Source organism: Saccopteryx leptura, chromosome 11, assembly GCF_036850995.1.
Source record: "Saccopteryx leptura isolate mSacLep1 chromosome 11, mSacLep1_pri_phased_curated, whole genome shotgun sequence".
Lineage (NCBI taxonomy): Eukaryota > Metazoa > Chordata > Mammalia > Chiroptera > Emballonuridae > Saccopteryx > Saccopteryx leptura.
Genome location: NC_089513.1, coordinates 47,009,449 through 47,033,975, shown reverse-complemented (window position 1 = coordinate 47,033,975; position 24,527 = coordinate 47,009,449). Strand labels below are relative to the sequence as shown.

The 24,527-nt window shown below is 40.5% G+C and overlaps 1 protein-coding gene and 1 pseudogene across 1 annotated transcript in view; one reads left to right on the top strand and one right to left on the bottom strand.

The window, feature by feature from the left end:
- The window catches only part of ROCK1 (Rho associated coiled-coil containing protein kinase 1), a 159,191-nt gene that overhangs the window by 56,891 nt on the left and 77,773 nt on the right, over window positions 1–24,527 (bottom strand). Inside the window, exons 14-16 of the mRNA XM_066353644.1 lie at window positions 13,642–13,777; window positions 11,603–11,694; window positions 11,264–11,510 (exon numbers count right to left, since the gene is read on the bottom strand). Of these exons, the coding sequence (XP_066209741.1) occupies window positions 11,264–11,510; window positions 11,603–11,694; window positions 13,642–13,777 (475 nt within the window). The remainder of the gene's footprint in view (window positions 1–11,263; window positions 11,511–11,602; window positions 11,695–13,641; window positions 13,778–24,527) is intronic.
- On the top strand, window positions 1,216–1,316 carry LOC136383624 (U6 spliceosomal RNA; annotated as a pseudogene).

Genomic DNA, 24,527 nt, shown 5'->3' with positions numbered 1-24,527 from the left:
CAGGGTGTGGAAGTCCTGGCTTCATTTCCCAGTCGGCACACAGGAGAAGCGCCCATCTGCTTCTCCACTCTTCCCCCTCTTCTTTCTCTCTCTCTATCTTCCCCTCCCACAGCCAAGGCTCCATTGGAGCAAAGTTGGCCTGGGTGCTGAGGATGGCTCCATGGCCTCTGCCTCAGGCGCTAGAATGGCTAGGGTCAAAACAGAGCAATGCCTCAGATGGGCAGAGCATCGCCCCCTGGTGGGCATGCTGGGTGGATCCCGGTCGGGGGCATGCAAGAATCTGACTGCCTCCTCACTTCTAACTTTGGGGAAAAAAAACAAAACAATAAAGGGCATAAATAAATATTTTCCCAAAAAAGATATAAAAATGGCCAATAAGTACATGAAAAGATACTCAATATCAGTAATAATTAGGAAACGAAAATCAAACCCACAATGAGACAACACTTCACACCTATTAGGGTGACGACTGAAAATGGCTAAATACCAAGTATTGGCAAGGATGTGCTATACCGCTAATGAAAAAGTAAAATAGTACAGCCACTGTGGAAACAGTTTGGAAGTTCCTCAAAAGTTAAACGTAGAATTACCATATGACAGAGCAATTCTACCCCTGGATATACACCCAAAAGATCTGAAAACAGATACTCAAAAAATCCTTGCACACAAAGGTTCACAGCAGTGTTATTCACAACAACCAAAAGGAGAAAATAACTCAATGACTATAAACAGATGAATGGTTAAACAAAATACGGTATGTACAACAGAATATTGCTCAGCCATACATGGAGTGCTGACATATGCTATAACATGGATGAACCTCAAAAAAATGCCAAGTGAAAGAAGCCCAACATAAAATGTCACATATTGCATGCTGTCATTTATACAAAATATTGAGAACAGGTAAATTCAAAGATAGAAAGGAGATTAGGCCTGACTGGTGGTGGCGCACTGAATAGAACACTGACCTGGATCCTGAGGTCCCAGGTTCGGAACTCCAAGATTACTGGTTTTAGAACAGGCTCACCAGCTTGAGTGCAGGGTCGCTGGCTTAAGCAAGGGGTCACCGGCTTGGCTTGAACCCCCGGATCAAGACACACATGAAAGGTAATCAATGAACAACTCAAGTGCCACAACTACAAGTTGATGCTTTTCATCACTCTCTCTTTCTCTCTCTCAAAAAACCAAAACAAACAAACAAACAAACAGAAATGCTTGCTTTGGCAGCACATATACTAAAAATTGGAACTATACAGAGATTAGCATGGCCCCTGAGCAAGGATGACATGCAAATTTGTGGAGCGTTCCATATTTTCCAAGTGTTGGAGAGGCTGTGGGAAAAAAGGAACCTTCATTCACTGCTGGTGGGAATGCAAATTAGTACAACTATTATGGAAGAAAGTATGGTGGTTCCTCAAAAAATTAAGAACAGAACTACTATATGACCCAGCAGTCCCTCTGCTGGGTACCTACAACAAAAGCTCGAAAACATTGGTACGTAAAGACATATACACCTCCATGTTCATTGCAGCATTATTCACAGTGGCCAAGACATGGAAACAACCAAAGTGTCCCTCAGTAGATGATCGGATAAAGAGGAGGTGTACAATGGAATACTACTCAGCCATAAGAAATGATGACACAGGGCCATTTACAACAACATGGATGGACCCTGAGAACATCATATTGAGTGAAATGAGTAAAAGCTAAGAATTGTATGACTTCACACATAGAACGGATACAAAACTGAGACTTATGGACATAGATAAAAGTGAAGTGGTTACCAGGGGAAGGGGGATGTTAAAAAGGGGGATGGGGAGGGGTGGGGGTGGGGATAAGGGTGTAAAGAGGGACAAATATAAAGTGACAGGAAATGATTTGACTTCGGTGATGGGTATACAACATAAGCAACAGTTCAAATGCTATAGGAATGTTTACCTCAAACCTATGTACTCCTATTGATCAATGTCACCTTGTTAAATTTAATTTTCTAAATAAAATTTTTTTTAAAAAAGGAAAGGAAAGAAAGGAGATTGATGGTTGATAGGGGCTAGGTGGAGGGCGATATAGGGAAAGACAGCTTAATGAGTGCAAGGTTTTCTTTTGGAATAACAAAAATATTTGTAATTAAATAGAGGAGGTGATTGCAGAACACTGTGTGAAAGTACTAAATGTCAGTGGACTGTGTACACCTTTAAATGGTTAATATTTTGTTATTTAAAAAAATACAAAATACATGAAACAAAGCCTGTTAGAAACACAAGGGGGCTTGGGGAAGAAAAAGTAGTAATTTAAAAAATATATTTTAAAATTTGACAGATTAAAGAGAGAAAGAATAAATGGAGTCTTAGAAAACTGATTTATTAGATTAGAAAATTGATCCATTGATTTTCTACCAAAAACTGAACCCAAAATATATTAAGTAAAAAACATACACAATTTTCAAACACCCATTAGCTAAAAACAAAATGTATTATGAACAAAGCCAGAAAAAAATCATGGAGTTATCTGGTATGTAATAGTTTCTAATCACAACACAATAAATTAAGAAATTAGCAATTACAATGGAAAATATTTTCTAATTCTATTATAAAGTCCAATGGACATTTACCAATACAAAATCAGTTAAAATTATACAGCATTCAGATTACAGTCTCTCAATGCCATACACTGGGGTCCCCAAACTTTTTACACAGGGGGCCAGTTCACTGTCCCTCAGACCATTGGAGGGCTGGACTATAAAAAAACTATGAACAAATCCCTATGCAGCCTGACCTGTGGTGGCGCAATGGATAAAGCGTCAACCTGGAATGCTGAGGTCGCCGGTTCAAAACCCTGAGCTTGCCTGGTCAAGGCACATATGGGAGTTGATGCTTCCTGCTCCTCCCCCCTTTCTCTCTCTCTCTCTCTTCTAAAATGAATAAATAAAAATTAAAAAAAAAAACTTAAAAAAAAAAACTTAAAAAAATAAACTTAAAAAAAAAATCCCTATGCACACTGCACATATCTTATTTTAAAGTAAAAAACCAAAATGAGAATACAGTATTTAAAATAAAGAACAAGTAAATTTAAATCAACAAACTGACCAGTATTTCAATGGGAACTATGCTCCTCTCACTGACCACCAATGAAAGAGGTGCCCCTTCCAGAAGTGTGGCGGGGGCCGGATAAATGGCCTCAGGGGGCCGCAGTTTGGGGACCCCTGCCATACACTATAAAAAGGACTAGTGTTTCCTTGAAAAGTGGGTAGCTACAGGTTTCGGATAGAAAATGGGACCTGCACAGTTGCTCAGTGGACAGTGTCATATGTGGCATATAGACGTCCCAGGTTCAATTTTTTGTCAGAGTCCTTGTCAGGATGGCCGAGTGGTCTAAGGCGCCAGACTCAAGCTCCTGCTTCAATTTTTTGTCAGAGCCCACAGGAAAAGTGACCATATGCTTTCTCCCTTCTCTTCCTCTTTCCCTCTTACAGCCAGTGGCTCAATTGGTTCAAGCTTGTTACCCAGGTGCTGAGGATAGCTCTATTGGAGCGCATCAGCCTCAGGCACTAAAATAGCTCAGCTGATTCGAGCATCAAACCCTGATGGGGTTTGCTAGGCGGATACTATTTGGGGGAGTCTGTTTCACTATCTCTCCTCATCTTATCTAAAAAAACCAAAAAACAAACAAAAAATAAACACAAACAAACAAAACCCCAGAAAATGATCCTGGAAATATACTATACATACCAAAAAGAAAAGATGCTATCCAGGACTATGATGTTGTCTAAACTTATGAGATTCTCACTAGTCACACATGAGCGCATCAATGAGAATAATGCAATGAACTAACATATTAATGTCACTGGTTATCTTTGGAGTAATCGTATTTCCATCATGTATAAGACACACTTTAATTTGGGGGCCTGAAATTTGAAAGAAAAAATGTATTTCATAAAGTTATTGAACTCAAGTTTTATTCATCATAAAATTGAGACAACTTCTCTTCACTGTCAAAACTCCCATCCATTAGCTTGTCCTTATCTGTGTCTGATGACAAATCACTGTCTTCATATATTGCCTCGTCCTCAGTTCCATCTATGGCATTTGAAATGCTACACTTCTTAAATGACTTGACAACGATCTCAATCTTGATATTATCCCAGGATCTTTTCACCCAGGTACAAATTTCTCCTATAGTTGGTTTCTTCACTCTTCTTGCTGGTGTCAAATTGTCCCCAGAAGACTTCATCCATTGGTTCCATTTGTCTCTCATGGCAGCTTTGAGGGTTTAATGCTGACATCAAGTGGTTGGAGCTGGGATGTCAAGCATCCAAATATGACGACAAGTTTTGTTTTAGCTTTGCAGCAATCTTCTTCGTGTTTTTTGTTATGTGTGCCCTGAACTGATCAAGCACCAATAGGGCGAGTTTGCATAAGAGCCCACCTGGTCTCCTTTTCCAAACATTCTCAAACCAGATCTTCATCCCATCCTGATTCATCCAACCCTTGTCATGAATGTGGACAATCACTCCTCGGGGAATGTATTCTTTTGGCATCATTTTGCATTGAAAAAACAGCACAGGAGGCAGCTTGGTTTTCATGCCCACTTATCTTCACAGTTACAGTTTTCATCTCCTTCTTAGCAACAGTTCTGTTACTTGGGACATCAAATTGAAGGGGGACTTCATCCATATTTGCAATCTGTTCCAACTCAAATTGATGTGTCTTCCAACATTGAATGACAAAACAATGAAATTCAAGGACTTTCTGCTCATAGCTTTCGGGCATCTTTTGGGCAAGTCTGGTGCATGTACACGTGCTTAGTCCATTCTGTTTCATGAACCTGAAGCATCAATTGTGTCCTCCTTTGAAATCAGTAACTTCTTTTTCATCAGCAATTCTTGCCTCTTCCTGAATCATCTTTGTGGACACAGAAATTCCAACTGCCCTTTGCTCGTCAATCCATATATTCAATTCCCTCTCTAAATCAGGCCATTTTGTTGACTTGCTTCTCATGGCTTTCTTCTGCTGTGGTGTTTTCAGTAGGGTTTCTTCTTTTCGAAGCCAGTCTCGGATTGACTTCTCAGTTGGAGGAGAACCAAACCTATGTTCAACAGCATGATTTCCATTCACTTTTGCAAACTGGATCACTTCTAACTTGAATTCAACACTGTACGAAAATCTTTTCTCATACATTTCTGGGCAGAACATGGCAAAATGTAACCTACCGTAAAATACCTATAACAAGTGTGAAACAGTGAGCATAAAGACAAGTGCGAAAAAGTGGAAAATGCAAGTAAAAAAAGTATACAACCACTGTATAAGATGCAGAGCTTTTTTTTTTTTTTTTCCGTTTTTCTGAAGCTGGAAACGGGGAGGCAGTCAGACTCCCGCATGTGCCCGACCAGGATTCACCTGGCATGCCCACCAGGGGGCGATTTTCTGCCCCCCCTGGGGCATCGCTCTGTTGTATCCAGAGCCATTCTAGCGCCTGAGGCAGAGGCCACAGAGCCATCCCCAGCGCCCGGGCCATCTTTGCTCCAATGGAGCCTCGGCTGCAGGAAGGGAAGAGAGAGACAGAGAGGAAAGAGAGGGGGAGGGGTGAAGAAGCAGATGGGTGCTTCTCCTGTGTGCCCTGGCCGGGAATTGAACCTGGGACTCCTGCATGCCAGGCCGATGCTCTACCACTGAGCCAACCGGCCAGGGCAAGATGCAGAGTTTTTAGACCTCAAATTTTTTGAAAAAGGGTGTGTCTTATACATGGGGAAATACGGTACCATTGTGAAAAATAATGAAAAAAATCAAGTATTTAACTTGATTTTCTTTTATAAGCTGTACCTCAGGGAAACTATATAGTTGGTAAAATGTTTATAGAAGTATTCCAGTTAACGAAGAAATGAAGAATAAAAACCAGATCACCAGTGCTGCAAACTGCTAAAGAAATAAAAGATCTAGGCAATGATCATCAATGACTTGTAACATCACAAAAAGAGAAAGCTAGACTTTATGTGCCTCCTGGTACATAAACAATGTCTTACAATATTCCTGCCAAAGTCCTACCTGAAATAGATCAAGCCTCCAGAAATACCAGTTTAAAGTACTACAAGGAAAAGAGCAACATATTAATTGATGGAATCACCAAAATTCAGAATGGGAAACAGTCAACAAAACAAAAAACCTGTTTTTTTCCAACCAACAGAACTATGAACAACAAAAAGGGAGGAGGAATCTACAGATTTTAAAAAACATTAAGGAACATAACATGAAATGCAATGTGTGAATATTAACTGGAGCCTTAATTCAAGTAAAATACAGTAACAACAACAACAAACAACAAATGACGTGACTAGTGGAAGAAGTGGAGCACTGACTCAATGGTACAATATTGTACTATAGTATCAACTTTTCCCCCAGTTTTGATAATGACATTGTGGTCTTGTGTTTTTGTTTTTTTAAAATTTTATTTAGAAAATTAAATTTAATGGGGTGTCACTGATCATTAAGAGTACATAGGTTCCAGGCAAACATCTCTATAGCATTTGACTGTTGATTGCATTGTATGCCCATCACCCAAAGTCAAATCATTTGTCATCACTGTGTATTTATTTGTCCCTTTTTTACTCCCCTCCACGCCCTCCCAATGGTAATGATTAATTTTGTTTTTTTGTGACAGAGAGAGGGACAGATAGGGGCAGATAGGAAGGGAAGAGCGATGAGAAGCATCAATTCTTCGCGGCACCTTAGTTGTTCAGTGATTACTTTCTCATATGTGCCTTGACGGGGGGTTACAGCAGAGCAAGTGACCTCTTGCCCAAGCCAGCGACCTTGGGCTCAAGCTGGTGAGCCTTGCTCAAATCAGATGAGCCTGAGCGCTGGCGACCTCTGGGTTTCGAACCTGGGTCCTCCGTGTCCCTGTCCAAAATTCTATCCATTGTGCCACCGCCTGGTCAGGCGGTGTTTTGTTTTAACTTATTGATTTCCTTTAAAGTAGAGAAACATTGATTTGTTGTTCCATTTATTTATGCATTCATTGGTTGATTCTTGTATGTGTTCTAACTCAGGATCGAACATCCAACCTTGGTTTACTGGGATAACATTCTAACCAGTGGAGAGCTACCTGGCCAGAGCTGTGGCCATGTTTTGTTGAAAGAATCCTTTATCTTTAAGAAATACTGAAATATTTACAAATTAAAAATGAGTTGTCTGCAATTTGCTTCAAAATAATTCAGTGTCAGATGACTGGGAAAGGGAGTTGGAGGTAAAAATATAATAAAATTGGCTGCTAGATGAAGATTATTGAAGCTAGATATTGGATACCTAGGGGGTCATTATAGTATTCTCTTGTTGTATATGACTGAAATTTTCCAAAATAAAAAGTTAAAGAAGAAACCAACTAAATGATAGAATTTTTTTTTTACAGGGATAGAGAGAGAGTCAGAGAGAGGGATAGACAGGGATAGACAGACAGAAATGGAGAGAGATGAGAAGCATCAATCATCAGTTTTTCGTTGCAACACTTTAGTTGTTCATTGATTGCTTTCTCATATGTGCCTTGACTGGGGGCCTTCAGCAGACTAACTCCTTGCTGGAGCCAGCGACCTTGGGTCTAGGCTGGTGAGCTTTTCGCTAAGCCAGATGAGCCTGCGCTCAAGCTGGTGACCTGGGGGTCTCGAACCTGAGTCCTTCTGCATCCCAGTCCGACGCTCTATCCACTGCGCCACCGCCTGGTCAGGCAATGATAGGATTTTTTTTTTTTTTTGTATTTTTTCTGAAGCTGGAAACGGGGAGAGACAGTCAGACAGACTCCCGCATGCGCCCGACCGGGATCCACCCGGCACGCCCACCAGGGGCGGACGCTCTGCCCCTCCGGGGCGTGGCTCTGCTGCGACCAGAGCCACTCTAGCGCCTGGGGCAGAGGCCAAGGAGCCATCCCCAGCGCCTGGGCCATCTTTGCTCCAATGGAGCCTCCGCTGCGGGAGGGGAAGAGAGAGAGGAAGAGAGAGACAGAGAGGAAGGGGGGGGGGTGGAGAAGCAAATGGGCGCTTACTCCTATGTGCCCTGGCTGGGAATCGAACCCGGGTCCCCCGCACGCCAGGCCGACACTCTACCGCTGAGCCAACCGGCCAGGGCCAATGATAGGATTTTTTAAAAGCCTTTTTAAAATGGTTTATTTTAAAAAATTTGTTTTTTTGCACTTCAATCTGAAGAATCACAGATAAACTTACTAGATGAAGAGCTCACCATTTCAGTTAAAAGTTTCATTCCTCCATGACATTTTGATCTTTGGCCATTCATTTTGTTTAAGCCTCTATGGCCTGGACTTTTGCAAGCTAATTTTGTCCGTAACAGCAGCCTTATCTGTACACTGGTCCAGGTGTTGGCAAACTTCAGAGCCGTAATCTGTTTCTCTACAGACGTGAAGCTAAAAATGTTTTGGGTTTTTCTTTTTTTCATTTTTAAAGGGTTATAAAAAGTAAAAAAAAAAAAAAAAAAGAATATATAACAGAGCTCTTATGTGGCCCACAAAGCCTAACATATTGACTAGCCAATTATATTTGGGAAGTCATTTCCCATATATACGAAGAAGCTTTTGCCACTAGTGTACATGAAGGACACTGAACTAGAAAATAATCCTGATTCTGCTAGAAGCCCAGCCTCAAGACTATAAAAAATTTATACCTGAGGGACCTGAAATTTCTTAAAGATAGTAAGAGATGAATGTAAAAATTTTTTTTAACCAAAATGCATTTTTATACGTTGAAGTTCACATAAGTTGTATGCATTTTTAATATATGAGCTTTAATTGCCATTTAAAGTAAAAATTAGACCTCCAGCCCTGGTTGGTTGGCTCGGTGGACAGAGAGCATCCGTAAAGCATATGGACGTTGCAGATTCAATTCACAGCCAGGGCACACAAGAGAATCATTCATCTCGTTCTCTCCGCCTTCCTCTCCTCAAGCCAGCGGCTTGACTGGTTTGAAAGTTGGCCCAAGGTACTGAGGATAGATCAGTTGGTCCAAGCGCATCAGCCTCAGATGCTAAAAAAATAGCTTGGCTGATTCAAGTACTGGTCCCAAACAGGGGTTGCCAGATGGATTCCAGTGTGGGGCACATGCGGGAATCTGTCTCACTGTTTCCCTTCCTCTCAAGATAGATAGATAGATAGATAGATAGATAGATAGATAGATAGATAGATAGATAGATAGACAGATAAAATAAACCTCAAAGGAAGCACTAAGAAAGGATAAACCTCAACAATAAATCATGCTATGAATTTTCCTTAACCTCACTAATATCTAAAATATAGTCAATTAAAACTATTGTTGATGAACACATGGATGTTGGTCTCTCCTTTTTGTTTTTTTTACTTTTTATTCATTTTAGAAAGGAGAGAGAGAGAGAGAAGGGGGGAGGAGCAGGAAGCATCAACTCCCATATGTGCCTTGACCAGGCAAGCCCAGGGTTTCGAACCGGCAACCTCAGCATTTCCAGGTCGACGCTTTATCCACTGCGCCACCACAGGTCAGGCCGGTCTCTCCTTTTAAGGCAAGCACTTCAAATCTCAGTCATATCCAGAGCATCAAAGACTTAAAAAATTTTAGAACTAGGATTTATAAGAGAATCACCTATTCTACTTTCCTTGATTTACTGATAATGAAGGCAGATGATGTGTCTTGGTGAACTTGGTGACTTTCACACAATCAGGCTTTATATAAAAAAGCCTAGAAAAGCAATTTAAGGAAGTCAGTACATATGAGGCTTTTCTAATACATATAATGATGTTACTTTCTTGATTATATTTAGATCTATTTTAAGCCTAGTCTCTGAGAAATAAGATTGCACAACACTCCTTAGAGAGGAACCAAGGGGAGATCTTAATTTCCTTTTCCACAGTCACAAAAACTGACCCTGACCTCTCTTCACAGAATTATAGCTAATCATCAAGCCCCACGAGACCCCAAACTATGTTCCCATCCTCTGACTAGGTGAAAATGGATGACCCCACCCCCAACTTTTCCCTGAGACATCTGGCAACTTCCATGCATATCTGTTTGATTAGGTAATACAGATGCTGCTGCAAATAGAAATATAAAACAGAAAAAGATGAGAAGTGGGTAGAACCAGGCATCTTTATGAAAACAAAGTGAATTCTATAACCATTATGAAAAGTGTTCCTTTATTCACTGTTATAGTCAATCTTTTTTCTTTTAGACTCACAAAGACTGCTAACTTCCCTAAGCACGTAGTTATTTGTGATGAGATTCTATTCCTGCAACTGAGTTTCTATTTCTATCAACAAGGCATGAGGAATTCACAGGTTTTAATAGTGATAATCCTCTTTGCCTGGATCAGTCCAATTTTGATTAAGACTTTTATAAAATAGACATGTTTTAAAATTAAGTTTTCAGTAATCTGGTTGTAAAAGTGGAAATATCCACATTCCTTACCTCACAGGGGTGCCCATGAGAGTTAAGTAAGTATAGTGTGATACAAATGTAGGTATTATCCTGTAAGAGGAAAAATGCTAACCATTTCTGGTTTCACCAAGGGCCTTTTCTTTATGAGAGCAATATGATAAAAAATACCTTACACTTAAAAATGACTGAGATGGTAAATTTTATGATTTTAAGCACAATTACAAATAAAATTAAATTTAGAAAATTACCTTCTATTGATAAACAAAATATCTTATATACATACAATGGAATATGAGTCAGCCTTAAAAAGGAAGGAAATTCTGATACATGGATGAATCTTGAGGACACTATGTGAACTGGAACAAGAGACAAATACTCTGATTCCACTTTTAGGATAGTCAAATTCATAGAGACATAAAGTAGGATGGTGTTTACCAGGGGCTGGGAGGAGCAAATAATGTGGAGGGTAGAGAGTTTTAGTTTGGGATGAAAACAAAGTTTTACGGATGGATAATAGTGATGATTGCACAACAATGTGAAAGTATGGAAAGCCACTGAGTCATATGCCTAAAAATGGATAAAATGGTATATTTTGTTATATATACTGCTAACAAAAATTAGAGGATATTTCAAAATGAATATGAAGTGATAAAATATCCCCTAATTTTTGTGAACAGTATATATATTACCACAGTAAAAAAACCCATTACCCCTCAGTGTTATGCCATTTTATATGATGTTAGCTGATGGTTTATCATAAATGGCCTTTATTATGTTCAGGTATTTTCCTTCTGTATCCACTTTGTTAAGTGTTTTAAACATAAAATGGTGTTGTATTTTAAAAACAAAACAAAACAAAATTACCTTGAAGGTCTCCAATCATCTCAGAATCATGACCTCTGTCCCTTCGTTCAGCTTCTAAGGCAGCTTGCAACTGGTAATACTCCTTGTCCGTTTGTGACTTGGAAGTCTCTAAAATTCTATTTCTTTCCTGCAATTCTCTATTCAAGGACTCTAGCTGACTAACTGACTTGCTCATCTCTGTGTGACTCTTCCTTAATCTTACAGCTGTGTCTGATTCTGTTCTAAGTAAGTCATTGGCTTCTTCCAGCTATTAAAAAAAGAAAAGAAAATAGGGTTTTGACCAAAATACAATTAAACTTTATTATAATTTCTTTGAAAAACTATGTTCCAAAAACTTACCTGCTTTTGTAATTGTGCCAGCTTCTCATTAGCAAGCTGTGAATTCTGACTTACTTTCTTTAAGTCTTCCAACTGATCTTTTAATGTAGATACTAGTAAATGAAAATATAAGTGTAGAAATTATAAAGTTTTCATGAAGGAAACATATAAATCCATTTTTAAAAAATGAAATTTAGCCTTAAGCCATAACAGTCAGCTATAGTAGGTCTACTCCAAAAGCGTAATTCTGAACATATGTATAATATTTCAAATTCTGTTATTCCCTTAACAAGGTTAATCTATGAGTGAAATGTTATAAAGCTAGTTTTAATATTATTTATTATTGAATACTACAAACCTTTAAATAGTTCAGTATTTTTTAAATGGTTCAAAACTCAAAAAGTACCAAATGGTGTATATATAGTGTAAAATGAGCCTTCCTGCTTCCCCATTGTCTCCTAGTCCCTCTGACTCTTCTCCCCCACAACTAATTTCTTGCATATCTTTCCTATGATAGTCTATGTAGCCATACCCCAATATATAAAGACACATATGTAATATATATGTTTTCACATGCACATTTATGTATATATACACATATTTAAGCTATATAGCCAAGCACTTGTTTTAAACGAGCTGTACTTTTTTTTTCCATGTAAAGATACATCTTAGAGATTTCTTTATAACAGGGGTCCCCAAACTTTTTACACAGGGGGCCAGTTTGCTGTCCCTCAGACCGTTGGAGGGCCGGACTATAAAAAAACTATGGCCCTGGCCGGTTGGCTTAGTGGTAGAGCGTCGGCCTGGCGTGTAGAAGTCCCGGGTTCGATTTCCGGCCAGGGCACACAGGAGAAGCGCCCATCTGCTTCTCCACCCCTCCCCCTCTCCTTCCTCTCTGTCTCTCTCTTCCCCTCCCGCAGCCAAGGTGGAACAAAGATGGCCCAGGCGCTGGGGATGGCTCCATGGCCTCTGCCCCAGGCGCTAGAGTGGCTCTGGTCGCAACATAGCGACGCCCAGGATGGGCAGAGCATCGCCCCCTGGTGGGCAGAGCATAGCCCCTGGTGGGCGTGCCAGGTGGATCCCGGTCAGGCACATGCGGAAATCTGTCTGTCTCTCCCCGTTTCCAGCTTCAGAAAAAAAAAAAACAACTATGAACAAATCCTTATGCACATTGCACATATCTTATTTAAAAGTAAAAAAACAAAACGGGAACAAATACAATATTTAAAATAAAGAACAAGTAAATTTAAATCAACAAACTGACCAGTATTTCAATGGGAACTATGCTCCTCTCACTGACCACCAATGAAAGAGATGCCCCTTCCAGAAGTGCAGCGGGGGCCGAATAAATGGCCTCAGGGGGCCGCATGTGGCCTGTGGGCCATAGTTTGGGGACCCCTGCTTTATAACATATAAGAAGATATTTTATTCTATATAAGACGTACAGTATTTTACAATATAAGCATAGCAAAATTTATCATACCATTGATTATATTTATGTTCTTTGTAATTTTTCTCATTCTAAAAATTGCTATAATGAATAGCCTTGTTTATATATCAGCATGCATGTGCACAAGAGTGTGTATAAAAGAAATTCTTAGAAGTGAAACTACTTGGTCAAAGGGTGTAGAAAGCTATTTTAAATGCACTTATAACACTAACATTAAAACATACGAAATCCTAGTTTAGACGTTCTCTAATGTGGCTGCTTGTCAGAGTGCCTAGGTAGCTTAATAAAAATACCAATGCTCAGGTCACATGTCTGTATCAATTAAATGAGAATCTCTGAAGTTTAGGAACCAGCATTCTTTAAAGCTTTCCAGGAGATTCCAATAGGTATACAAGAATGAAAAACACTACTCTACCCAAAACATTACTACTAAACTTAAAATGTTACATATTTATCTTGGGACATAGGTATTTAGCTCATGACATGTTTTAGGATTATGACTTTAAAAATATATCACTGGCACTAAATTTAAGAAAACCTCTAGACAAAGACATCAAGGATAGTATTTAGACAGAAATTTCAGCATTTTTTAAAAGAAATAACAAATTACCTTCATTTTCTACATTTCTCCTCTTTTCATTTTCCTGTTCTGCTTTTCTTTGGTACTCATTAATTCTATGCTGTAGCAACATTTTTTCTTTCTCAATCTGAGACAATGTAGATTCAAGGTTTCTTCTTTGATTCCCCTGAAAATGTAATGTAAAAAGTTACTATTGAAATTACTACTACTCATTTATTTGAGAGAATACACTGTTCTTAACAACAAAACACGAAGACTTAAGATGGATTTGTTTCAGAATCAGATAGTACCTCTTAATGACAACTTTCTAATAACAGAATTAGCCTGCCTTATAAGAGAGTGAGAATTCTCTAATTGAAATAGCTAAGTAAAAATTTCAGGCAGTTCTGAATCCATGAATATAAAAAATCTATCATATCGAAAATTGCTTTATTAGTTAAACATGACCATAATGTGTTAATTACTAATTGTTTGGTTTATTTACAACCCTATATTTAAGATATGAAATATGAAAGGGTCAGATAATACTACATATTTCACAATTAAATGGTGCAAAGCTCAAATGGTACCAAATGCTACAGTATGTGCAGTAAGCTAATTAATCCCTGGGTGTCTCCCTTAATCCTTTCCCTGTCTCAACAATTTATATTTTTAAGTTTGTCTATGCATCTACCTACTAATGCATACTAAAAAGTAATGAAGAAAATACCTATTTTAGAAAATGAAACAACAGGAGGGAGAGAAATTAGCCCTGGCCATTTGGCTCAGTAGGAGAGTGTTGGCCCAGTGTGTGTATGTCCCAGGTTCAATTCCCAGTCAAGGCACACATGAGAAGCAACCAACTGCTTCTCCACCCTGCCCACCTCTCTCACTCAATTCTCCTCCTGCAGCCATGGCTCAAATGGTTTTGAGCAAAGTTGGCCCAGGGCACTGATGATGGCTCTGTGTTCTCGCTCCGTTGCTGAGCAATGAATCAATGGCCCAGATAGGTAGAGCATCACCTGATAGGGAGCTTGCTGGGTGGATCCTGGTTGGGGTGCATCAGGTAATCTGCATCTGCCTCCCTGCCTCTCAATTAAAAAAAAAAAAAAAAAGGCCCTGGTCAGTTGGCTCAGCGGTAGAACACTGGTCTAGTCTGGCATGTGGAAGTCCCAGGTTCGATTCCTGGCCAGGGCACACAGGAGAAGCACCCATATGCTTCTCTACCCTTTCCCCTCTCCTTTCTATCTCTCTTCCCTCCTGCAACCAAGGCTCCACTGGAGCAAAATAGGCCCAGGTGCTGATGATGGCTCCATGGCCTCTCACTCAAGGTGCTAGAATGGCTCTGGCCACAACAGAGCAATGGCCCAGATGGTCAGAGTATCATCCCCTAGTGGGCATGCCAGGTGGATCCCAGTCAGGCACATGCAGGAGTCTGTCTCTCTGCCTTCCTGCTTCTCACTTCAGAAAAATACTGGGAAAAAAAAGGAAAGTTAAAGAAAAAAAAAAAAAAAACCAATCCAAACTTCTACAACTTAAAAACTTATCTTCTGTTTTTGAGTTAGCATTATCAGCATATCCTTTTTTTGATGAGCCATTTTAATCTTTAAGACTCTACATTGGGAAGCCCTGGCCAGATAGCTCAGTTGGTTCGAGTATCGTCCCATTATGCCAAGGTTGTGGGTTCAATTATCAGTTAGGACAAATAAAAGAATCAACCAATGAATGCATAAATAAGTAGAACAACAAATCAGTGTTTCTCTCTCTCTCAAATTAAGAAAGAAAGAAAGAGAAAGGGAGAAAGTGAGAAAGAAAAAAGGAAGTAAGGGAGGGAGGGAGGGAGGAAAAAGAAAAGAAAGAAACCTTATACTAAGAGACCTCTTAAGAAGACCTCTTTTATAGTGAATGTTTTGTTTTTTCCTGGGCTTTCCCATATTTAATAAAAAAAATCTTTTAAATAATATGCATCTGATTTAGTATAATTTGACAGATCATATAAAAGTCTTTCCAATTCTAAGGAGTTTTTTATTTTTTCACTTTTACACTGCTCACAAAAATTAGGGAATATTTAAAAAATGAATATGAAGTGACAAAAAAAGCATTTATTTTTTATTAAACATCATAAAAGCAAATGACAAGTCAAAGAAAGTTGTTCGATTATACAAATGAAATGCAAACTCAATTATATGATTGAGTAGCAAGTGACATATTGGTGGGGGTGAACAGAAGCATGTCAAACTGGACGAGAGTGTCACACATTAACTGTTCAGTAGGGTGTATGGTCACCCAAGACTGCCAAACCACACTGACAGCAATGGGGCTTGGACAGGATCAGATCGTCCAGCAGTTCTTGTGGGATCCTCTGCCACTCTTACTCCAGGGCAACTTCCAGCTCAAGAAGTGCTGTGGGAGGCACTGGACAGTTTGCCAGACGTCTTCCCAGTGCATCCGGAGCATGTTCAATGGGATTCAGGTCTGGAGAACGTGAAGGCCAGTCCATGCCTTTGATTCCTGCCCCCTGAAGCATGTTGTTGATGAGATGCACACGGTGGCCCTGCATTATCATCCAAGAAAAGAAAGTTGTTTCCAACTGCTCCAGCATAGGGTACCTCTATAGGGTGCAGGACCTCATCTCGATATCTGACAGCAGTCAGAGATCCATTTCTGATGATGTGGAGGTCAGTATGATCACCAATGCTGATGCCAGCCCACACCATGATTCCACCACCACTGAAGGAGTCCCTTTCTCGCATGAAAGGTAGATTCTCCTGTGTTCCTTGTTCACGATAGATCAGGACGAGATGATTGTCAGGCTGCAGACCAAACTGCCTCATCAGAGGAGAGTTGAAACATTCATCACGGGTCCAATGACGATGCTCATCAGCCACCTTCTACAGGTTCTATGGTATTCAGCAGATAACAGAATGCGTACCATTGGAAGACAGGCATGCAGTCTAACACTATGAGATGGAGCCGATTTTGTATGGTCTGAGTGCACATCCCTTGTCTAGTGGCAGCAAGAAACTGTCCCCGCAGCTCTGTTGCACTGTTTTACCTGTTCCTTCTTGCCAATAGGGTCAAGTAGCAGTCATCTCTCACTGTTGGGGCAGATGGGAGACCCTGCCCTTGTCTTTTAGTCTCTTAAAAGTGATTCCACAGTCTGCTAATCACGCTTTGGGATGTTCCAAGTGCTGTGCTCTGTATTTGACCAGCTTCAAGATGTCCGATGGCTCGACAGGCTGTACATCCGGACAGATAGTGTTGCAGGGGCATTGCAAGGGCTGGGAAATCGCAGGATGTGCATTTTCTATTTTTATTTTATTTATTCATTTTAGAAAGGAGAGAGAGAGGGAGAGAGAGGAGAGAAAGAAAGACAGAGAGAGGAACAGGAAGCATCAACTTCCATATGTGCCTTGACCAGGCAAGCCCAGGGTTTCAAACCGGCAAACTAAGCATTTCCAGGTCGACGCTTTATCCACTGCGCCACCACAGGTCTGATGGACGTGCATTTTCAAGATCAGGGAATGTGCATATACTCCAGTACCATCAGCCTTTTGTATAGTGCATTTTAACCAATAAAATAAAAGTTGGTTTTGCATCTCATTTGCATAGTGAAACAATTTTCTTTGATTTGTCCTTTGCTTTTCTGATGTTCTTGTTTAATAAAAAAACCCAAATTATTTTTATTTCTTTATATTCATTTTGAAATATCCCCAAGTTCTGTGAGCAGTATATTTTGAAATAGCAATACATTTCAGTAAGTTGCAAAGATAGTAAACAGAAGTCTCAAGTATGCTTCTATTCATTTTCCTCTAATAGTTATATTTTGTGTAAAAATGTTACAATACCAAAACCAGAAAATGGTGAAAAGTCATTTTATCTCATATTCAGATTCATGAAACCACCACCACAATCAAGAAACAAAACTGATCAGCACAATGATCTCCTTCAAACCACTACTTATAGCCACATTCATCCCTGTTTGCCCACCACCCATGTCCCTGGCAACCAATAATGGGTACTCCATCTGTGTAATTTTGTCATTCTGAAATTATTATATTAAGAAATCATACAGGCCCTGGCCGGTTGGCTCAGCGGTAGAGCATCGGCCTGGTGTGTGGGGGACCCGGGTTCGATTCCCGGCCAGGGCACATAGGAGAAGCGCCCATTTGCTTCTCCACCCCCACCCCTTCCTCTCTGTCTCTCTCTTCCCCTCCTGCAGCCAAGGCTCCAGAGTTGCTCTGGTCTCGGCAGAGCGACGCCCCGGAGGGGCAGAGCATTGCCCCTGGTGGGCAGAACATTGCCCCTGGTGGGCGTGCCGGGTAGATCCCGGTCGGGCGCATGCGGGAGTCTGTCTGACTGTCTCTCCCCATTTCCAGCTTCAGGAAAATACAAAAAAAAAAAAAAAGAAATCATACAGTATGGACCTTTTGAGACTGGCTTTTTTTTCTCTTTTTCTCAAAAGAGGAGGGGAGATAGTAAAACAGGTTCCCACATGCACCCCAAAAGGGATCCAAAAAGCAACCCCTCTGGGGCTGATGCTCAACTCAACCAAACTATTTTTAGCACTTGAGGCTGATGTTCGGACCAACCAAGCTATCCTCAGCACCTTGGGCCCATACTCGAACCAACTGAGCCACTGGCTGTGGGCGGGGCATGGGAGAGAAGGGGGAGGAAGAGGCGGAGAGAAGCAAATGATCGCTTCTCATGTGTGCCGTGACTGGGAATCGAACCCAGAATGTCCATATGCTGGGCTGATGATCTATGCACCTAGCCAAATAGCCAGGGCCAAAACTGATTTTTAGACTCAATATAATGCCTTTGAGGATCCATCCAAGTTGTATAAACAGTTCGTTCATTTATCTTGCTGAGTAATATTCCAGTACAGCTATAACAAACTGTTCAACCACTGACCTACTGTAGGACATTCTGTTTTTTTCTAGTATTTAGCTATTAAAAATAAAGCTACTATAAAGAACAATGTACAGATGTTTTGTGAGAATATGAGTTTTTATTTTTCTGGGATAAATGTGCAATTGCTGGGTCACATGGTAGTTGCATATTCAGTATTTCAGGAAACTGCCAAACTATTCTCGAGAAAAGCTGTACTATTTCACATTCCTATCTGCAATGTATAATAATCAAGTTTCTCCACGTCTTTGTCAGTTTTGATGTTGACAATATTTTTAATTTTACTAGTTCTAATATTAATATATTAGAATCTCATGGTGCTTTTTAATTTGCATTTCTCTAATGGCTTTATAATGTTGAGAATCTTCTCATAAGCTTGTCATCTACTTTGATGAAGTATATGTTCATGTCTTCTGCCAGTTCTTCAGGTACAAGCATATAGATCATTGATTTGAGACTTTTCACCTTTTCTAATGTAAGCATTTATGACAGCTGCATCCCACAAATTTTCATTATTCAAATATTTTTTAAAAGATGAACAGCCCCAACTTTTAAATCTAACTTTGAGGTATAATTAACACTCCAACATATTTTTTCATTCAAGATTTCCTTTTACCTATGGATTATTTAGAACTGTGTTGTTAAATACCACATGTTTGTATATTTGTCTGATATTTCTATATACATTCTTGTTTGATTACAGTTTGGTCAAAGAACACATGCTATGTGACTTTAATTCTTTTAAACTTGTAGAAGTTTGCCCAGGATGTGATCTATTTTGGTATGTGCTCTTCAGCACTTAAAATTTTTTTTTTAAATTTACTTATTTTGTATTACAGAGACAGAGAGAGAGTCAGAGAGAAGGATAGACAGGGACAGACAGACAGGAACGGAAAGATGAGAAGCATCAATCATTAGTTTTTCGTTGTGCACTGCGACACCTTAGTTGTTCATTGATTGCTTTCTCATATGTGCCTTGACCGTAGGCCTTCAGCAGACCAAGTAACCCCTTGCTCGAGCCAGCGACCCTGGGTCCAAGCTGGTGAGCTTTTGCTCAAACCAGAAGAGCCCGCGCTCAAGCTGGCGACCTTGGGGTCTCGAACCTGGGTCCTTGGCATCATAGTCCGATGCTCTATCCACTGCACCACTGCCTGGTCAGGCCTCTTCAGCACTTTAAAAGAATGTGAATTTTGCCTGACTTGTGGTGGCATAGTGAAAAAAGTGTTGACTTGGACCGCTGAGGTCATCAGTTCAAACCCTGGGCTTGCCCGGTCAAGGCACATATAGGAGCTGATGCTTCTTGCTCCTCCCGCTTTCTTTCTCCTCTTTCTCTAAAAATGAATAATAATAATAATAATAATAATAATAGAATGTGTATTTTGCTGATGTTGGGTGGAGGATTCTATAAAAGTTGAATAGATCCTGTGGTCGATGGTATGGTTGAGTCTCCTGTATGTTGGCAGATTCTCTATGTAAGGCAAGGGTCCCCAAACTTTTTACACAGGGGGCCAGTTCACTGTCCCTCAGACCGTTGGAGGGCCGGACTATAAAAAAAACTATGAACAAATCCCTATGCACACTGCACATATCTTATTTTAAAGTAAAAAAACAAAACGGGAACAAATACAATATTTAAAATAAAGAACAAGTAAATTTAAATCAACAAACTGACCAGTATTTCAATGGGAACTATGCTCCTCTCACTGACCACCAATGAAAGAGGTGCCCCTTCCGAAAGTGCGTCGGGGGCCGGATAAATGGCCTCAGGGGGCCGCATGTGGCCTGCGGGCCGTAGTTTGGGGACCCCTGATGTAAGGGATAGTACTGAAGTTTCCAACAGTAATTGTGGATATACCTATATTCTGCTTTTGCTTAACTTATTTTGTAGCTTCATTACTTGCTTAGTACACATTTAGAAATGAGATTTTCTAGTGAACTGACCTTTTATCATTATGTAATATACCTCTCTGCTCCTGGTAATATCTTTTTTCTCTGAAGTCTAACTTACCTGATATTAATATTGCCATTGCTTTCTTTGTGTTAATGTTTGCACAATATATTTTCTTTCTTTCTTTTTTTTTTAAAAAAAATATTATTTATTTATTTATTTTAGAGAGGAGAGAGAGAGAGAGAGAGAGAGAGAGAGAGAGAGAAGGGGGGAGGAGCAGAAAACAACTCCCATATGTGCCTTGACCAGGCAGCTCCAGGGTTTTGAACTGGCAACCTCAGTGTTTCCAGGTGGACACTTGATCCACTACGCCACCACAGGTCAGGCTGCACAATATATTTTCCATCCTTTTACTTTCAAATTGACTATACTATTACATTTAAAGAGAAGTTCTGACAGATAGCATATAATTAGTTTATTTAAAGATTCTACTCTGACAGTACCTTTCTTTTAATTGCTGCTAAGTTTATTACATTTAATATTGTTTGAGCTGTTTTTTCTGTTTCTTCCTTATTCATGGAAAACTTGAATATTTATTTATTTATTTATTTTTTAAAAATCATTTATTTATTTTAGAGAGGAGAGAGGGTGGGGAGAGAGAGAGAAGGGAGAGGAGCAGGAAGCATCAACTTCCATATGTGCCTTGACCAGGCAAACCAGGGTTTTGAACCGGCAACCTCAGTGTTTCCAAGTTGACGCTTTATCCACTGCGCCACCACAGGTCAGGCAACTTGAATATTTTTTAGATTTCTATTTTGGGGCCTGGCCTGTGGTGGCACAGTGGATAAAGTGTCAACCTGGAGCACTGAGTTCGCTGGTTCGAAGCCCTGCGCTTGCCTGGTCAGGGCACATGTGGGAGTTGATCCTTCTTGCCCCTTCTCCCTCTCTCTCCTCTCTAAAATTAATAAAAAAATCTTTAAATAAAGTATACTTTAATTAAAAGAAAGAATTCTATTCTGATTTATCTTCAGTGGTTTTCAGGGTATCAATCTGTATAACTTTTTCAGTGGTTGCTTTGGGTATTATATTATATACAAAATACATAGTCTATCACAATCTACTAGTGTTGACATCTTACCAGTTTAATTAAAGTATAAAACCTGGCCCTGGCCGGTTGGCTCAGTGATAGAGCGTGGGCCTGGCGTGCAGGAGTTCCGGGTTCGATTCCTGGCCAGGGCACACAGGAGAAGCGCCCATCTGCTTCTCCACCCCTCCCTCTCTCCTTTCTCTCTGTCTCTCTCTTCCCCTCCCACAGCCGAGGCTCCACTGGAGCAAAGTTGGCCCAGCCGCTGAGGATGGCTCTGTGGCCTCTACCTCAGGCGCTAGAATGGCTCTGATTGTGGCAGAGCGACGCCCCAGATGGTCAGAGCATCGCCCCCTGGTGGAAGTCTGTCTGACTGCCTCCCCGTTTCCAACTTCAGAAAAATACAAATAAATAAATAAATAAAGTATAAAACCTTTACCTCCCCTGATAGTTCTTTATTCTCCTGTATATAATTATTGTAAATATTTCTTCTGCATATATAACCACATTAGCCAATGCTGTAATTTCTGCTTCAATTGTCAAAAATAATATATATATATTTTTATTTTATTTATTTTATTTTTTTTGTATTTTTCTGAAGCTGGAAACAGGGAGAGACAGTCAGACTCCCACATGCGCCCGACCGGGATCCACCCGGCACGCCCACCAGGGGCGATGCTCTGCCTACCAGGGGGCGATGCTCTGCCCCACCAGGGCGTCGCTCTGTTGCGACCAGAGCCACTCTAGCGCCTGGGGCAGAGGCCAAGGAGCCATCCCCAGTGCCCGGGCCATCCTTGCTCCAATGGAGCCTTGGCTGCGGGAGGGGAAGAGAGAGATAGAGAGGAAGGGGGCGGGGAGAAGCAAATGGGCACTTCTCCTATGTGCCCTGGCCGGGAATCAAACCCAGGTCCCCCGCACGCCAGGCCGACGCTCTACTGCTGAGCCAACCGGCCAGGGCCTATATATTTTTAATTATTAAGTGAGAGGTGGGGAAGCAAGGAGGCAGAGAGACAGACTCCCACATGTGTCCTGACTGGAATTCACCCGGCAAGCCACCTATAGGGCGATGCTCTGCCCTTCTGGGACTGCTGGCCATTGCTTGGCAACCAAGCTATCTCTGCATCTGAGGTGAGGCCATGGAGACATCCTCAGTGCCTGAAGCCAACTTGCTCAAACCACTTGAGCCATGTCTGAGGAAGCAGGGGGAGGGAGGGAGGGAGGGAGGGCGAGAGAGAGAGAGAGAGAGAGAGAGAGAGAGAGAGAGAGAGAGAGAGAGAGAGAAGGAGAGAGAAAAGGAAGAGGAGGGGTGTATAAGCAGATAGTCACTTCTCCTGTGTGCCCTGACTGGGGATTGAATCAGGACTTCCACACACTGGGCTGACGCTCTACCACTAAGCCAACCAACCAGGGCCAAAAATAATATGGAAAAATACTGAAGAGGAGAAGGTGTTTTGTATTTACCCATATTTTTACTCTTGTTCTTTCTTCTTCCCTAATTTGTCAAGATACTGTCTTTTACTACTTCCTTCCTATTTGGAGAATTTCCTTTAACAGTTCCTTTTGGGAAGAATTGTGTAGGTGACTTCTCTTAAGTTTTCCTTCATCTGAGAATGCTATGATTTCCACTGGAAGGGATTTTTCATTGCATATAGAATTCTGGGTTGACAGTTCCTTCTATCAGTCCTTGAAGAATGTTGTGCTACTTCCTCCTGTCCTACATGGTTTCTGATAAGAAATATGCTGTCATTTATAATGAGCTTCCCACTAGTTAAGTGTCTTTTGCTATATGTAAAATTTCTTCATCCTAAGTTTTCAGAAGTTTGACTATTGTATGACATGGTGTGGACATTTGGGGGTTTATTCTTCTTGTGGTTCACTCAGCTTCTTTGTCTTTTTTTAATAGGTTCATTACTTGCCAAATTTGTGAAATTTTCAGCCATCATTTCTTCCTGCTCCCCTGTTTTCCCCTTTTTCAGCAATTCCAATGACATAAATGCTAGAACTTTAAAATTTGTTAAATTAAATTCATTGGGGTGACATTGGTTAATAAGATTATATAGGTTTCAAGTGTATATTTTTCTTTTTTAAGTGAGAGATGGGGAGGCAGAAAGACAAACTCTTGCATGTGTCCTGACGGGGATTCACCCAGTAAGCCCCCTACCAGGCGATGTTCTGCCTATCAGGGACAATTGCTCTGTTGCTTGGCAACCAAGCTATTTTAGCACCTGAGGTAAGGCCATGGAGCCATCCTCAGCGCTAGGGGCCAACTTGCTCAAACCAATCAAGCCATGGCTACAGGAGGAGAAGAAAGAGAGAGAGAAGGGGAGGGAGAGGGGTTGAGAAGCAGATGGTCGCTTCTCCTGTGTGCCTGACTGGGATTCAAACCCAGGAATTCTCATGCCAGGCTGACACTCTGCCACTGAGCCAACTGGCCAACCCTTCAACTGTACGTACATTTCTATGACACACTTTTTTATTCACTCTTATTCAGACTGGTAATTTCTATTGTTCTATCTTCAAGTTCTCTGATTCTTTCCTCAGTATCCTCCATTCTGCTGTTGAGCCCACTCACTGAAATTTTTATTTAGTAACTAATTGGTTGATTTTACTTCTCTGCTAAGACTTTCTATTTCTTTGCTAAGACTTCCTACTTTAAATTTTTCATTCGTTTCAAGAATGTTTGTAGTTGCTCACTGAAACATATTTATGATGAATCTTTTAAATCTGTGTCAGATAATTTTAACATCTGTTGTCTTAATGTTGGCATCTATTTATTGTTTCAATAGAAACGTGGACATTTTGGGTATTATTTTACCATACTCTGGGTTTTATTTTATTTTAAATTTTTTATTTATTCATTTTTAGAGAGGAGAGAGAGAGAGAAAGAGAGAGAGAGAGAAAGGGGGAGGAGCAGGAAGCATCAACTCCCACAAGTGCCTTAACCAGACAAGTGCAAGGTTTCAAACCGGCGACCTCAGTGTTCCAGGTCGACGATTTATCCACTGTGCCAACACAGGTCAGGCACTCTGGGTTTTATTTAAGTCTTCTATTTTA